At 41.0% G+C, this 14661-nt stretch overlaps 1 protein-coding gene across 2 annotated transcripts in view; it reads right to left on the reverse strand.

Annotated features, from left to right (window-relative positions):
* Positions 1-358: 358 nt before the first annotated feature.
* The window catches only part of LOC146822772 (cytosolic non-specific dipeptidase-like), a 180455-nt gene continuing 166152 nt past the window's right edge, over positions 359-14661 (reverse strand). Inside the window, exon 12 of one of the 2 annotated variants that reach the window (XM_085606960.1) lies at positions 359-3113. In XM_085606960.1, the coding sequence (XP_085463086.1) occupies positions 3050-3113 (64 nt within the window). In that variant the 3' untranslated portion in view covers positions 359-3049. Of the gene's footprint in view, positions 3114-7952; positions 8383-14661 lie in introns of those variants that run through there. The other variant, XM_085606961.1, reaches the window with a different exon arrangement.

Genomic DNA, 14661 nt, shown 5'->3' on the forward strand with positions numbered 1-14661 from the left:
ACTACGTTCAATGTCCCGTTGAGGATTCAAAGGGCGATTCAATTGCAATCAAACAAATCTATCGAAAATTTTCTGGTTAGGCGTCCATAAAATATATCTGAATTATTCTTTACTCCAACAGTCCATTCGTTAAGAATCCACAGCAAAGCTCATTGTTAAGATAGGATGATCATATGTGGTGTGATGAAGTAAAGGAAACATTATTTTGAAGCAGGCACATATTTTAGCAGATGCTAGTGTCCGACAAACTCTTTAATAAACGTCTATTTAACTGTGAGCAAGAGTTGAAAGGAAAGGGCTTGGGACTAGAAGAACATTAAATATAATAGCCTACTACATTTATTTTCTTCTTTTTTCTCCACGTTATTTATCCTACACGTTTTAAAGCAAGCACATTTCCCCTACATGTGATTTACTAATGAATTATTTCCTACACCAGTTTGAATGCATTCTAAAGTGATTCCAACATGTTTAAAGTAGACACATTTTCCTACAGGTCATTTTTCTATGCAAAATTATTTCAATTCTAAAATGAAATTCTATCATGGTGTGCAAATCTAAATTTGGTTCCAAAAATGTGTTTCTCATAATCTCATTGAGGAAACTGCAGTGCCAGAGGAGTGTGTAACCCCAGGAACAACCTCAGCTGCATTGTCAAGAGAAGGGAGCCGTGTATCAGTCCACAGTTGGCCTCATAAAAGATGGAGGACAGACAGAAAGAGAAGGCTTTAAGATTCCAGCTGGCCACCCTAGCTTTTGAAGAGAAAATCTGGCCACTGAGGAGAAAATATGACCCTGGCCTTGAAAGAAAAGTAGGCCTTGCGAACCTATGAGAGGTGCCAGTGCATGATGGACTTGAGGTCCATAAGGGACTCTGAATCCAGTGAGGATGGTTGCAGCAACAATGAAGTGCCTAAGAGAGGTAGGAGAGGTAATATTGTCAAACACCTGGCACCTAGTTATGTGGTTAGGGATGGTAGAGATAATTTTTTTGTAGCATATGAGGTGGCCGTATGTATGCATAGTGTCTCACAGGGGGACTGGAGAGCTAGTCTGTGGAAGAACATTCCCATTACAGGGAGGTGTACCTTATTGGCCCTAGATGTTGCTGATCAGAGGAAGTGTGCCCCCTGAAGGAAGCCCTTATCTGTAAGTTTAGTCTGACCCTGAGGTTCATTGATAACCGAAAGCAGAACCAGACATTTTACATGAAAAAATATGATGCTAAGACTTATTGGGGGTTTGGCTCATGTTTACTGATTTCCTGTAAGGGTTGGTCCCGTTCTTAAAAAATGGTGGCACTTGCCATTGGCAGGAGGACCGCCAAGTTCCTCACCTGTCCAGGTGTTCCGGCTGCTAACTGCTCAGCTGCAAGTCAAGCCCATGCCTGTGTGGGCTCCAATCTGACTTTCAGCGACACCCACTTCGAACTAGTTTTATGATAGAGTGGGCTGGTGCCTGCACCTGCCACAGCGGAAAGATCAAGACTGCCGTTGCCAGCCTCCCAGTCTACCCAATGGACCACCTAGAGGTCAATTTAGATGGGGCTGTTGGAGTCTGCTGCTACCTGCTGTCAAATGACCTGATCCTGCCCTAATCTTAGGACATGGTGAGTACTGCTGGAAGTACAGGCCAGTAGGCACATGCCAAGAAGAGCCCAGGTAGCAGTCAGCATCTACCAAAGCTTTTGGCAGCCCCTGATTGAATCTGCCTCTGCAGAAAGGATCATGCCCATTTTAGCAATGATGGCAATTCAGGTGGAATCCTTATCCTCTGGTGCCATTCCACATAAATAGGATGCCCTTAACAGACATGGCAGGCATTCGGACATACAGCCAATCGTTCTTTCTGACAGGCTAAGCTCTGAGATGAGCAGGGCTTGGGCTTGATGTGGACTGATGGTGCTGATCCCACACTGGTGTGAAGATAAATGGTAATAACTATGTCCTTCCATTGCAGTGCAAGGACACTCTACAGTATATGCATTGCAACAGAAGTACCTGATCGACTAATGCACTAATGAAATGACTTGATGCAGGTAAAGAGGAAATGCTCCATTGACTAATTCAAAATGTGATTGACACAACTAAAAGCCAATATTCTAGAAATTAAATCTCACAGACAGCTAAAAGCTGTACTTAACAAAAAACAGGCAAAAAGCTCTCTTATAGAGCTAGTGTTTTTTTAACACAAGTTTATTGCATTTTGTTAAGACATAGTTTCATTGACAACATTTAGTGGGACAAGATTATCAGCCGTGAAACATATGTCATTACATAAAGCTGGTCCAGTCATCATAGTGCAGGGTGTATCATGACATTGCAAACATGTTAAAAATGAAATATTCTCCCCCACACCCACCGCCAAATCCATTGTTCACGCCACCGAAGCTATGGAATCTGAATGTGTATCTATACTTTAGAGGGAATATCAAAAGGATGTAAAGGCATGAAGGGAGGCTAAAAGGGCCATCTTGCCTGATCAAACAGGTGGCAGAGATGGGGCCTAACTTAATTATTGTCATGCACAGCATCTACAAAAGTGCTCACAGGTTCATCCACAGGTTCATTGGGTATAAGGAGGTTATCTATAAAGTGACCCTTGCACCAGGACAGTCACACAAGATGTGCAAAAGGTTAGTTAATCAGGTGCCATGTCCTGTGCTTGAAACCCCTCCCAAAGAGCCTCCCATTCCAGTGAAATGGGCCTCTTGTGGAGGCCTCGATACTCTTCTCCACCAAGAGCATCACTCTCTCCAAGCTCCCTTATAGAGCGTCATCCAGTTGTGCATTACATCATGGTATCCTGGTTACGTTTTGTGGAATTTCACCTTTATTTGGTAAGTTCTTCCATCTCGACGGTGGGTGGCAAAAAGATACTCTGTTCATGTAAACGTGGATGTGCTAGATTCAGTCAAGTATGATGCATACATAATACAAGACTACTTATTTTCAAACTGCAGCTTTTTTACTTGACGTTAGCCAATCTCAGTCAAATTACATTATCATTTAATGTGTCATATTTGTAATGAAAAAGTGAAAAATCTTCTTTAGACTGTGCTAAGTTCATGAAGAAAAGCAGCATATAGTTTTGTACCGCCAATGTAATTGTACCTGTAAAAAAAACAAAGAGAATGATTAGTCTTCACTATTTCAGTGTTTCCAATTTCTTTCAATTAAAAAACTGAGTCTGTACGTTTAACATATATCAGATGTCTAGTCTTTTACTTACAGTAACAGTACCATTTAACCTTTGCATGACTTGGAGGAGGGTATTATATATGGGATAAGGTACCCCATGCTGTACATTATAAGGATATTGCAAGTCACCAACAACTTCCATAATCATAAAGAGGAACGTGGCGGAAGGCCAAGTTCCTCTGTGAGGTTATGGAACTCCGAGGTGACTTGTAATATCCTTATCACGTATGCCAGGGGGTACTTTATCCCATATAATACATGGTCACACCATCAACTTTCCCACAAACCACTTAAAATCTTGGGGGCAGATTTACAAGCCCCTTGCGCCACTTTTGCATCACTTTTAACATGGGAAAAGTGACGCAAAAGTGGCGCGAGGGGCTTGTAAATCTGCCCCTTGGTGTGTAGCTCTTTCATATGCAAGAATGAGCATGATTTCTAACAGGAAGAATAAAAATAAAACTTCTAGTGCAAAATTAAACACATCAAAAACATGTTAGATATTTGTTGCAAACAGATTTTAGAAACAGTTTGATACAAGTCAGTTTAAAAAAAAAATAAGCTGCAGTAGCTCTGAATGTATAGAAGCATGCAGAAATATTTTACATTTTCTCTATCTAATGAGTGCAAAAAATAAACATGTTCTCTCTACTTGTCATTGTAAGCTAAAACATATAGTGGAAGAAGAAAAGCAATGTAATTTAGCCTTCCATACTTGAGAAATTGTGTTTGTGTTGTTTTGAAAATAAATTGAACATATGAATTTGCCATTAAAAAACACTTTTGATGTTGTCGTCTGTGTTATTTTGTAAGAGTGTGTACCAAGTTGAATCAATAACAAAAAAGAAAAAAAACTGTCAAAAAGCATTTTTTTTATAGGGAGTGAGTGGGTGAGGGGAAGCAACATGTGGGCAGCAAAACTGGGGGTGCTGATGGGGGCAGAAGCAACAGAGAGGTGCAGGTGGGTTATTAAAGTGAGTGGGGGAAGAACACGAGAGGGGTGGGAGCAACACAGGGACGGAAGCAATGGGGAAGACATTCGTCCAGGTGGAAGCAACACTGAAGATGAGGAGCGGAAGCAACCCGTGGTCGCGAGTGTGGATCAAATGCGCGGAATAGAGCAACATGGTGCTGGGGAGGGGAAAGCACATGAGTGAGGAGGCCACGCCGGGGAGTGGGGCAGAAGCAATCGGTTGAGAGAGAGGAACATGGAGTGCAGTGGATTGGGGACAAAAGCACATGAGGGAGACAGCTGGAAAACACATGCACTCTTGTGGAGTGCATAAACAAAAAGAATAAAGTAACACCTGAAAAAACAGCAGTAGAAGGGCATAGTAATGTGCCCATACTCTAGAGGTGGGACAAACACAAGGAGAGGAAGGGAAGTACACATAACTAACCCATAATAAGTAAGCATATGAGAGTGACAATGAAGCCAACCAATAGTAAGCAATGGGCGTGCTATAAGCCCACTGTAAGGTAAGAAAATGTCTCACGATCCCAGGTTGGATGATGTAAATGAAGTTTGAGAAAGTAAAATAAATGAAGAAGTTAAACATGTTCTAAATGAAAGACACAGAATGGAGAAAATTGAGACTAGGAATCCTGCACAAAGAATCTGGAAAAATATGATATGGTAAGAAGTGCCAACCAAGCATTCCCCTGAATGAAGAAGGATTTAGAAAGCACCCATGTGCATCAGAGTCTTCACTATTTTCCAACTTTAAGATAATGTATGGAATAATAGCATGCATTGGAGTGAGCATGAGAAATATCTTACTCTACCAATCAGAGTCTGTCAGTCTAAATTCAAGGAAAACAATAAAAATCAGAAGGGCGTCACATGGACCAGTGTATTCAGAAATCGTCTGTTATGACTTGAGGTTTATCTCCTTAGTCCAGAGGTAGGAACAACTGACTTCCCTAAGTGTCTAAAAAACATTCACAGTGGTTGAAGTGTGTTAAACTTGGTGATATGGTGAGGTTTTCAATATGCAATTAAGTATGTGGGGAATGTTTTTCAAAAATGCAAATATTACATTAGTGTAATTCATAATAACATGCACTAGTCATTTAGACATGCATAAGGCCAAATGGAATTAACAGAATTCTTGAGTGTCATGTAACATCTCGAGAAGTACACAAAGAACACCTTTACAGGAAACCACTTTCACAACTACAAAATATTGTAGTTAGGTAACAGTTAAAGTAAGATTTTTGTAGTGGTAGTTTAATACAGTTGTGACAGTATAATAATACAGTCAATGTAAACAGTGTGGGATCGGTTTAGGTAATATATTGGTAGAGCGAATGAATAAGTCGAAGATTATGGACCTAGGAAAGTGCAAATCCTCACGGTTATCAAATAGGGTCATGCTGTGCTATGATCCATATTTGGAAATGCATGCTTTGTTCAAAACTCCATATACAGAGCACACCACTATCTTGTGGTAGGTGGTGTGTAAAAGCTGGTTGCATTGAAGGTCAACCATATTGGGTGACTAAAAAGTCAGAGTAAGTCTGTCACAAGTATAATGCAGTGAATATCCAAAAGGGTCACCATACTAGTAACATAAAGAAGCAGGTACTATGATATCCAAGGTCATTGGGATCACCAAATGGGATTATGTTGTGTTGTACTCTATGTTTGGACATGTTCATGCTCTACAACAAACAAATACAATGTGTACCAACATTTTATGCAAGCTTGTGCATAAGTGATAGTGTGTTTATATCAGATCCTAGGAGGTAGTTTGTAATAACTGGGGGGTTAGTGTGGGAGTATAAATGTAGATCGCATGGAATAGCTTAAGCAAACGTATTGCCGTATGGAGTGAAAGGGAGGAGTTATGTGGGTAATGTATATAAGACTAATGACACAGTCTAACTGTAACTGTGGCGAAAAGTAGGCTGAAGTACTAATATTACATGAGGGCCGCACAACAGTAATAGCACAAACATTGGATTTATTAAAGAAGACCATTCTGGATGAAGTGACTACAATTCTAGAAGTGGAAACGTGAAATATTCTAGTGCAGAGAATAAGATAGTAAAATGGAGAAAAAATGTGCATATAAAAAAAAATTGGTTCAATGTTGGAAGATGTTCCAGTCAAGTTATTAATTGAAGAGTTTCAGTCAAATACCTGTTCCTCTGTAAGCAAGAAGTTCTTGGTTTACATGATGAAAGGATCATGCCAGAACAGGACCTGGTGTGTCAAATCATAAGCATGTATAAAGACAGGGGCTAATTTAGAGGCTTTCAAACTGTTGGGTTGGCTTCTCTCGTGGGCATTACTTGATGTCGTTTTGCGGGTGCTAGGCTCTGGCCAAGGGGAGCATTTGTTATCCTCCTGAGGAATGCTGGTTAGTCAGTCTCTAGTGGGCCATCAGTAATTTGTTTGTTTAGGTATGGCCTGCCTGGGAGTAGGTGCAAGTCAAAGAGGGCCTTCAAATAACTCCCAACATCCCTCTACCTAATTTCTGATAAAAGATCACAACGTGCACACTTTGAGGGTGACAGATCTGCCAACAACATGTGGGCAATCATGTATTTCACTTCGATTTTATAAGGGATTACTTAATATAACGGTAATGTTCACAATGCCAAATTTGTTTGGTGCTGCCAAATGGTCCTGGTTCTCATAAAACACCTTCAGCTGGTCTTCGAATTTCGTTGTTGCATTTTTGGGACTTGTAGTTTCACAACTAACATTGTAAGTATTGTCTTTAAATTCACCGCATGCAAACTGTTTTCAGCTAAAAGAACAGGGGGGCATATTATCAAGGACGGCGTTAATTATATCGCCGGTTTAGCGGCAGGAAACTGCCGCTAAAGCAGCGATAATGGGCTTGATAATATTCCGCAGAGAATTCCCATAGAAAGTAACCCATGTTGACACCAGAACATGGGCTCCTATGGGAATTCTCTGCGGCATATTCTCAAGCCCATTATCGCCGCTTTAGCGGCAGTTTCCTGCCGCTAAAGCGGCGATAATTTTAACGCCGTTCTTGATAATATGCCCCAGGATTAGCTCTTATTATTATTTGACATGGAGCTAGTTGCCAGTTAAATATGATAATGTGGCAAAATAGATAACAAGAATGAACATGTTTTTTGTCAATATGCTTTGAAATCCTCTGAAGTCCCTTACACAGTTTGGCATTTATTTGCAATATTTTTTCAATTTCACATGTGCAACTTATTTAAAAATAGAACACTGTTTTTTTTTATTCTACCCCACAATCTCCCTTGAAATGTTCGGCTTGCTTGTTCTGTTTTACTCTGCGTACATTTCGCTTGAGAGATCAAAAACACTACTGAAAATCAGCTTTTAGAGGGTGTGCCCTCAAGCCTCATAACAATCTTTAGATCATTTGCTGTATTTAATATACAATAGAATAGTTGTGAGGAAATATATTTTCCCTTTCTGGTGGGAGAGGCAATAAAATCATTTTACAAGGGGTGCATGGTATTAACTTTTTGAAGATAATGGGGCTAATTGGTAGGTACGAGGAAGACATGTAAGGAACTAACATGTCCCGCGATATTACTAAGGGGAAGTTCATACTTCTATATAAAAATTAAGGAGAGAGGGGCCCCGTACCACAAAAGGGGTGGAGCGCCAACAGACACAAGTCAAAACAAAGATTCCCCTTTTGGAAAAGCAGATTATTTAAAACATAATCACACCTTCATACACTTGATCACCAGGACAAGACACCCAAAAATCATCTCGATAGCAGCCTATATATAAAAAATTTTGTTCAAATGTTTTTATTATTATAAAATAGATCATACAATGAGACACAAATTCATAAAAATACACAAAAAGACAATATAAACATTTTTGGAAAAAAACACAATGCACAGTATCCTACCTATACATAGAACACACTACACACTACATATCCATTAATGTAAAATAAAATAAAATAAAGGGAGACTCAGTAAGGAGCGTATTATAATCTCTCATCATCAGGAGACAGGAGACATATGATCATGATCTTTTCATTTCCTAGTTGATAATATCAACATTTGCGTAGTTTGGAAACTAAGAGTCACAACAATCTATACTCTCCCTCCTACAAATGCGTCGACGCGTTTCGGTGGAAATTTGAAGATAGCAGACCACCTTCTTCAGGACAAGTAATAATATTCTCCCATGTCGTCAGAAAACAATCTAGATACAATCATAAAATGTACACATTAAAACAGTTCTTATCATCATCACTCAAACAGCAAACATTTATTTAAAAACCCAAACTCTGTTATGAATAGCTCTTCCTAAATAATATGGAAATGGGCCAATCAACCCTTAAAGCACATACATTAAGTTGGGAACCTACACTGTATGTCAAGTAACAGAATTGATTAAATAAAAAATAGGGATAAAATAGGCCAAACTAGAAAGGTGTTGTTCTCCTGGTGATCATCCATACGATACTACGTACACACAGCACAATTAAAGTAAAGACACATAGAGGTTAAAATAAAGTCCCATATTAGAGTACCTTATATGCACCAATTGAGAGGACATCGGCTACTGAGGGGCTCCTAACCTCCTCCTTGTTCCTCATTCAGATAGCTACAACAGGCCAAAAACTATGAAAAACAATAATTTCAGGCGTTAAATTAGCCAAGCACAAAAGTGTATTATTTAATCTGGCTATAATAGCAGCACCATAAAATTTTTTTACCTGATATAGTCTACTTTAGCCTTCTTTCGCCTTGTTCTTATGGCTTACATGCGTGCATATGATGGAATAATGTCTAAAGCAAAAGACAGAAAAATATTTTTTCCATCTTAGTCCTCTATTCTGAAGTACATTCTTAATTGTTAGATCTCCGAGATTCTGACTCACTAGTTAATAGAAATAAACTTTACCTTAGATGCATAGATGGGTCGAAAACCTCAGGGGTGATTTCAATTATGTCATAAACAATGGGAGTATCTATTTTTTCTCCTCATCGATAAGTACACGGTGGATGCACTCCAATGTCCTAAGAACAAAGAACATGTTTTATGTATGTTTAAGCTATTTCTCTACCTTTAATCCTCGTGCCTAACAGCCCTAAGAGTAGCATATCTATCTGACAGTGAATCGAATTGTGGAGATAATCTCGAAATCTTCATTCCATTCACATAGTCTACTAACACTCTGACCAGCTAGTTGTAGAGCCAATCCGATGTGAAAAGGCCACCCAAAAGGGATTAATATTCTAATGTCATATTAACAAAGCAAGAACTATATCCAAAGATATGAACTGTGTCTGACGCACTGTCTGCACAGTACACCCAAAGGTACCCTACATCCCGGTTTCAGGTATCTATTTTCACTAAATAGTATACGCAGAAGCGATCCTCGTTTATCTTACCGTGTAAAGGCGCGAACGCGTCAGGAAATAATTCAATCGGGTCCCACCAGCACGACAACGTAGAGCAAAATGGCTCGTTATTTATACTCAAAGAAATGAGTTAATTGCAGTCACCTGTGGTCTATTCCGATTCATCACGCACTGAAAGAGGCGGCCATGATGGATGCCCCTAAATTACCAATTCAGCGCCCATATGTCACACCATCTGAAACCGAATAAAGATAACCAACGTAGCGGCCATCTTTGACTGGCTTTTATATTGATGAAAAGAAACCTATCCAAATGTAACAGTAAATAAAGAAATGGTACTCCGAGTCCCGTCAACAGGGCTACATTACATATAATAGAAGGTTATCTCGATTATAAACACGAGTTCGTTTAAGACAACTCTAAAATAGAGCGGCTCAACACGCTCTAGGAATGGCGGCCATGATGGATACCCCTAACATAATGAGTAACCGGGCACCAATAACGCACCCGCAGATTACGCTTAAGGACAGCCAACATAGTGGCCATCTTCAAAATGCTTTTAGTTATTTGCAGGATGCTCGTCCATTTGTTTAAAGAGGATAAATACGAAATGGCTAAGGTAGTGGACGTAGTACATCGATGTACTCCTCTTCGGTTTTAAAATAAAATGATTCTCCGCACGTTTTAGACACCTTGACAATTGTTAAAAACGTCAATGCCAAGAATTCTCCATGCACCAAGTAAAGCATGTCCAATGCAAGAAACACAATGGCATGCAGGGGTGGGAACAACACAATAAAGTGTCAATTCAAAGATTGACAAGATTAAGACAATACCTACAAGATTCAGCATAACGTCGTGTGGATCAAATCTGATATCAAGCTCAAGGACAGTACCAACTGGCCCCACTTGTTGCAAGACATAATGTTCTCTGGTTGATTGTTCCAATCACTACTGCTGAATAGATAATGGTGTTACCAAAGGCAGTAATGTAAGTCGCTCAGATTACCTCGTATTACTGTGACCCCGGGTTCCTTAATTGAGAAGACGTTCCCATTCCTCCCTCGAATTCAGGCCGTTGCGTACTGTATTGAACAGGGAAATATACCACTGTTCTCTTGCCTTTCTTTTTTGTTCCATGTTACCTCCGCGACGGCCCATCCAGATTTTCTCTAAAATGAACCACTGGATATCAGAATCACTATGGCCTGCTTCGATGTAATGGGCAACTAAGGGGGCATTTAATTTACCCGTACGTATCGCTGAACGATGTTCCTGTAGTCTAATGCGTAACTCTCTCCCTGTTTCACCAACGTATCCCTTCCCACAAGGACACCTGAGAAAGTACACAATATTCTTGCTCCTACAATTATTCAGAGATTTAGAGAAGACCTTGCGGCCATTGTATTCAAGACTATTAGATACCAGGGATAGTGGGCAAACGTTGCAAGACCCACACCTCACATTTCCGAGAGCACGAGTTCCATCTAGCGTACATTGAGCATTGCCTTGTTTCTCTCTGTATGTATGGACAAGCTCATTTCTCAGATTCCTATTTCTTTTGAATGCGAAAATAGGTTTATCTAGCTTTTTGTCCTCATCATTATTAATAATATGCCAGTTGCTGTTGATTACGTTTTTGATTCGATTACTTATGTGCGAGAACTGACTCACGAACACAAGCTTTTCAAACTCATCTTCATCCTTCTTCGTCTTTGTCAGCATAGCCTCCCTGTTGTAGAATCTTGCTCGCTTAAGTGAATGCGTTATAAGTTTCCTAGGATATCCTCTTTCTAGGAATTTCTTTCTCATTGTATCTGCATGTTTATAGAAATCACCCAAATCAGAACAATTTCTCCGCAAGCGGAGAAACTGACTAAAAGGTATATTATCTCGTTGTGATTTAGGGTGAAAGCTAGAATAATGAAGTAGGGTATTCTTAGCAGTTGGTTTGGTGAAGAGTTCTACTGCCAGACCACCCTCAACATCTTTAATGACAATGTCAAGAAACTCAATCTTATCCCTACTCCAATGCGATGTAAATTTAAGGTTGGGATCTCCAAGATTAAGCCAAATAAGAAATTCTTCAAGAGCTTGGGTTGAACCGTCCCAGATGAAAAAGATGTCATCTATATAACGATACCAGCCCACCACATTCTCAGAAAAGGGGGCTAGGTCGTTGAAGATGTGTTTCTTCTCGAATTCACCAACATAGAGGCAAGCCAGACTAGGCGCACAGGTAGCCCCCATGCTGGTGCCTTTCTTTTGTTTGTATAATTGATCTTTAAAAAGAAAGATGTTGTTCATTAGAACCATCCTGGCACATTCCACAATGAAGTTCATTTCAGCACCTTCCAAATCGATATTTTGAATGGCTCTGCGTACCACCTCAACCGTCTCATTCTGGGGGATATTCGTGTAAAGAGACTCAATATCAAGAGTGACAAGACACTGAGTCTCCCCACAGAATGGTCTACCCTCCAATAAAGATATCATATGAGCCGAGTCCCTAACATAGGACCTCAGACCCAAGACAACAGGGCGAAGAAAGTGATCAACATATTTACTAAGTGGCTCTGTAAGAGAATTGATACTGCTCACTATGGGTCTCATAGGAGGATTAACTAAGTCCTTATGAATTTTGGGAAGACCGTACATTGCAGGAATCCTAGGTTCCTCATTGTTTAGGAACTTATACTCATCCTCACAAATTTATATTGTCTTTTTGTGTATTTTTATGAATTTGTGTCTCATTGTATGATCTATTTTATAATAATAAAAACATTTGAACAAAATTTTTTATATATAGGCTGCTATCGAGATGATTTTTGGGTGTCTTGTCCTGGTGATCAAGTGTATGAAGGTGTGATTATGTTTTAAATAATCTGCTTTTCCAAAAGAAGTTCATACTTCTGCATCTTTGTTGACTTTGCCCGAAAGTATTTTTTCTGCAGTTCAATTATCTGTGTAGTAGTCTATGCATGACAGCTTTTGGAGAGCTCCTCAGTGGGGGAGTTGGCACTGGTGCCATGTGCACCATCTGAGTGGAGGAAAAGATAAAGCTATCGCCCACTCCATGATGCACCGTTTAACCCCCTTTGGATGGGCAACATTCAGCCATTATTGTGTAGGGAGCATCCCTCCATGTCTCCAGCATGCTGTTCAAGTCTCATGGTCCTTTCCTATTCATCAGAAATCAAAGTTTTCGAATGTATGTTCTCCTCCATTGTCTGTGCTATTGTCGCCTCTGCCTCCATGACTCTGATACATTGTAGCCGTCCACTTTGACCAAATTTTTTTCCAGACCGCTACATCAATGCAAGTTTCCATGAAGTTTTGGGTCTTTAGTTGCCATCAGGATGTCAGCAATCAACATCCTTGGTGGGGCTTAAGCACGGCTGGACTACGAACCGAAACAGGGCCCTGGCAAGGAGCTCGGCTGGCCCCAGGGGGGTGGGGGCGAGGGGGGGGGAATGCTAGTGGAAAACTTTGTGCTGCTTTTCTTGCTGGGGGAGGGGGGATATTGCAGCTACGCTGCAAAACCGGTCTGGTAATAAAAAACGCTTCCCAGGGGTCTAATACCAGCCCCCTCCCTGGTGGCCCATGGGGAAACTGTCCGGTGTCTGCAACGGCTAGTACAGCCCTGGGCCAAAGTGGCAGCTCCTTGTGGAACCCCCGCTGAGACCCATGCCAAGGCCTACAGGCCCCTGGCAACCAACCTGGTGCAGTTGTACTCTCTGACCTTGCGGGCAGAGGGTCTGCAGTCTTATAATGCAAACAGTGTTCCATCTTCTAAATACCGTGCCGTCTAGGAGTCTCTGAAAAGGTGCCTTGTCCTCTCATGTCTCGGTTCAGAGATCACCAACCATCAGTACTAGTTTTAAAAAAACGTATTTCCCGTCATATTGTTTTCTAGGTCACCTGTACAAATAGCTGGGTCCCATCACATTGCACAGGGTTTAAGAAATTACTGCAGGATTGTCTTTCAGAGTCAGTTTTGCGTGCTCTCATTTCAAGCAGTATTGCACCGCTGAGCCTTCGAAGCTCCTGGCAGTGTCTTGCTGTCCAAAATGATCGTCACCACGGGACACTCTTACAGAAGACCTCCACTGAGCTTCTCGTTCCCAACACTATGAAGAGGCACCAGTCTTGCTTCACCATCGTTGTCTCCCTCTGCTGTTTTGTGCAGGTGATCATCCTCAGGGGCAACAAGTCCATGCTTTTCAAGCTGTAGTCCTGTTGACATTTCCAAGGCTCCCTCAACACTTGACCTGCTTTGTCCTTACCTCAGAGAAGAGTACACTTTGCACAACAGCGCTTATTTTGGTTTCAGATACCCATCTCCTGCAATGCCCATACATGGCCCACCATCTGGCTCAGTCCTTAAGTCGGAACTGTGTAGTATCACAGTTTCCTCCCTCACTGCAGCAATTTACACACTAGACTCAGGATCAAATTTCCACCAATGATGGCACCCCTTCTATAATGGCAGGTGCAATCAGATCTCCTTGTGGATCAGCTACCTTTGATCAGTCTACTGGAACTCCATGGCAGAGCCCATCACAGAGAGGGCAGCTTTGATAGGCCCTATGCATCGTCCATAGGCTGCTCCATCTCCAGCTCAGACGCTGGGGTCCATCCCACCCCACTCCCAGGTCAGTCAACTTGTGATCTTCGACTTGCAGGTCATTTTAATCCCCCCTATGCTTGTCCCGTTGGAGGAGCTCTCACATCTTTCAGGATTACTGGTCTTTGTCTTGGAGCCATCCGTGACATGTGTGGCATTATCCTGTAATGCATCTCTCAGTAGATTTTCCAGAGGCACTCTTGAGTAATGGTACTTGGTTATTGTAAGGATGTTGAATGATTTGTTCATGTAAGCAGGGAGAGGTAGTTGGCCATGTTTGTGCTCCGCATGTGCCCCTTTATAGAACAGCTCTCAGACCTAATTCAGGAACGGTTTGGTGTGCTTAAGTGTAATTCCATGTCTAGTTCACAAGAAAAGGATTACTGGAATTTTCAAGGATTAAAGTGCACCTACAAAGGCTGAAAGTTCGCCAGTCTGGTGTTCAGGATAAAGGGCAGGAAAGGGTACATTACAAGGTGAACAAAA

The sequence above is a fragment of the Triturus cristatus genome, chromosome 5_2 (genome assembly GCF_964204655.1).
Source record: "Triturus cristatus chromosome 5_2, aTriCri1.1, whole genome shotgun sequence".
In the NCBI taxonomy this organism is placed as follows: Eukaryota; Metazoa; Chordata; class Amphibia; order Caudata; family Salamandridae; genus Triturus; species Triturus cristatus.